At 44.1% G+C, this 2,881-nt stretch overlaps 1 protein-coding gene across 1 annotated transcript in view; it reads right to left on the minus strand.

The window, feature by feature from the left end:
• Positions 1–289: 289 nt before the first annotated feature.
• Positions 290–2,881, minus strand: part of LOC103374513 (brefeldin A-inhibited guanine nucleotide-exchange protein 2-like) — a gene marked incomplete at its 5' end in the record, with an annotated part of 23,512 nt that continues 20,920 nt past the window's right edge. Inside the window, one exon of the mRNA XM_008304607.1 lies at positions 290–1,880. Within this exon, the coding sequence (XP_008302829.1) occupies positions 1,716–1,880 (165 nt within the window). The remainder of the gene's footprint in view (positions 1,881–2,881) is intronic.

A 2,881-nucleotide genomic window follows, 5' to 3' on the forward strand; every position in this document is an offset into this window, starting at 1 on the left:
TGTCACCTTCCTTTGAAAAGTTTGCACTTTTTCCCCAATGGAGCCTTTTAATCACTTAAATCTGCTATAAACAACATATTCTGTGTCCTCACCAAACTCTTGTGGGAGTCAAATTCATGGAGAGAAAACCTTTAAAGTGTGGGAATTCTCAAAATTCAGCCAAAATATGTGAAAGGAATTAGTTCTGGTCACAAACAAGTAAACTCTGAACAAATCTTGAGCTGTTGGAGCAACGCTTTTACCTAAAATGACTCAGACTGACCTTTAAGACGGCATCGATAGTCACTGGAGTGGATCAGAATTCAGGTTTATTGATTACTTCACCAAATGCTTGGAAGATTACATCACAATATTATGTATAGAACCATATAGCACTTTCATTTCTATGTATCTTACATTGAAAACTTTACAGTCTGCATTTTTTTTTTCATTTACTGTATATATATATTTATATATATTTATATATTCCCTTAGCGTCAGGGAAGAAAAGTAGACATCCATAGTTGCGAGGGAAGGAATGCTTCTCAAAAAATATTTAAATGCACTTTAAATAATTACATACATCCTTCTTCTTTTTTAAAAAAAAGGCAGGGAACGAACTAGGAGGGATCCAGGACGCAGAGATTTTCAGGATCTCCGTGGATGCGAGTTTTGGTTTCGCTCTGTTCCTGAACCTTTTTCTGCGGAGATCTAATGTGGAGAAGGGTGTCAACACTGATCCGGCCGTCCAGTCCGGGCGGCGTTAATACATGAGCAGACTGTCGGAAACACGTGTGCAAAAGACCGTGGGATTTAGGCAACCGCTGCGCCACCTTCAGGGCCAATCGGTGGATCGGCGGTGGGTTTTTTTTGTGATCCCAGCGTAAGGCTTACTGGGTCAACACTCTCAGGAATGCGTGGCAGAGGGAAGTCGCCAACCTTTCATTGTAAACCAGCAATTATCCTGCAAAACAACAATCATAAATCAACAAAATAAATAAGCAAAATCTCATTGACAGGCAAGAAACGATGAAGCACGACAGGACGGTTGTGTCGCAGAAACGTCACAAACAACAACAAAAAAACCCAGGAGATGTCTTTGATAGTGTCGTAAAAGATGCAGATCGAGCTCACCTGCAGCTTTCTTTAACAACCGCAAAACCCTAATAGCACGAGAGGGAACGCTAAAGTCACAAGCAACGCTTCGGGGTGGGAACATGTTCTGATTAGATCACCATTTTCCAACAGGCACAAGTGGCCAAAAAGAGGAATTTTCACAAGATGTAAGAATAGTTCATCAAATTCAAAGGTATTTGCTCTTCACCATGTAGATATACGTCTCTGTTAAGCATTTAAAAAACAAAAAACAGAAAAACAAACCTTCAAAATCAGATACAGGGTTTGCAACAAGAACAATAAATTATTCGTCTACAGTTCTTTTCTGGTCATCGAGATGAGAGTCGGAGGGCGGCGGGGACGATGAATGACAACAGTCAGCAGAGAGCGCTGGTCACAGTGCTGTTCATCCCCGACAGGAGGAAGGGAGGGAAGGCTTCTCCTACGAGCCGCAGAGAAGCCGAACACTTGAACGCAGAGTCTTGAACTGAGACAAGAGAAGCTACAGTCGTCGTCACCTTCGTCCTCACGTCGCAGCCCCACCTGTGGTCTGATCCAGTTTAGAAGAGGAGGAGGGGGGGGAAGTCTCTTAAGTGTGTCCGCCATCTTTTCCACCCTTCCTAGGAGGTGGGAGTCCGGGTCGGCGCCGCCTCGGGGGCAGCGATGTGGAAGGCGGAGCCGATGCGCAGGAAGAAGCGCCTGAGGACGGCTCGCAGCTCAGGGATCAGGTCGAACTGCATCATCTCACACAGCTGGGGGTAGTAGCAGGAGGCGTGGGGCTTAAACTGGGGGCAGGACAGAGAAGAAACATGCAGGTTAACGCCACAAAGCAGCCACGTGACGCACGGTGGGAGCCTTTAGAGCGATAACACAGACGAACCAAGGGTCATTTGTTTAAGTAAAATCAACCAGTTAGCATCTATTCATACACTCACTGGCCACTTTATTAATACAATCCAGCTTGGCCATAAAGTCTACTGTCAAGAAGCTTCTACATTTTCAGGTTTACTTGTCAAAAAGAGGATAGTTCTACTTTATATTTATTACCGAGGTCATAGTTGCTAGTGGTAGTGTACTGACTGCATTAAAATGATAAAGTAATATTTTGAATCAGGCTAGAATGACAGTGTCAACAAAATGTGAAACCGTGGCCTTTATATGTATGTCAGTCATCTTCTAATCTTCTGTTCATAATCAGCTGCTTTAGTTGTTTTCATAGAAACTAAACTGATGTGTTCAGAGTTGCTGCTGCTTACAGCGACATTGTCTGTTGTACAACAAGAGTCACAAACAGAGATCTCAGAGTTGCACGATGAAGCCAGATTAGCGTGTTAGCTGGTATGTCAGAGTTTTCAGTGACACGAAGGTTTAACCCGCTCGATCACCATGGTAACTGATGCTGTAGGGCTAACCTGGAAGTCCCGTCTCGCATAACTTACATCATAAATGTTGATGTTTCTCATATGTTTTCACTAAAACAACCTGTTGGCCGAAGTAGGAGGCACGACGCCCCGTTTTTATGTAAACTGAGTCTGAAGCAGGAAACCTGGTTAGCAAAGAAAGTTGATGACCACTGCTGAGCACGGCGGCGGCAGTATTATGCTCTGGGGCTGTTGGAAAACAAATCGTCTCCCAAGTCGCAGTCCTCTTGCAGACTGCATCAGGTTGTCTTTCAGGATTTCCCTGCATTTGCTGCAATTATTTTACCCTCTAACTTTCCGTGTTTGTCGTCGGTCAAACATGGCGTCTCGTCTGAGAGCCAAAAAGCTCGATTCTGGTCTAAATC

The sequence above is a fragment of the Stegastes partitus genome, unplaced genomic scaffold (genome assembly GCF_000690725.1).
Source record: "Stegastes partitus isolate 25-593 unplaced genomic scaffold, Stegastes_partitus-1.0.2 Scaffold2263, whole genome shotgun sequence".
Classification (NCBI taxonomy): Eukaryota; Metazoa; Chordata; class Actinopteri; family Pomacentridae; genus Stegastes; species Stegastes partitus.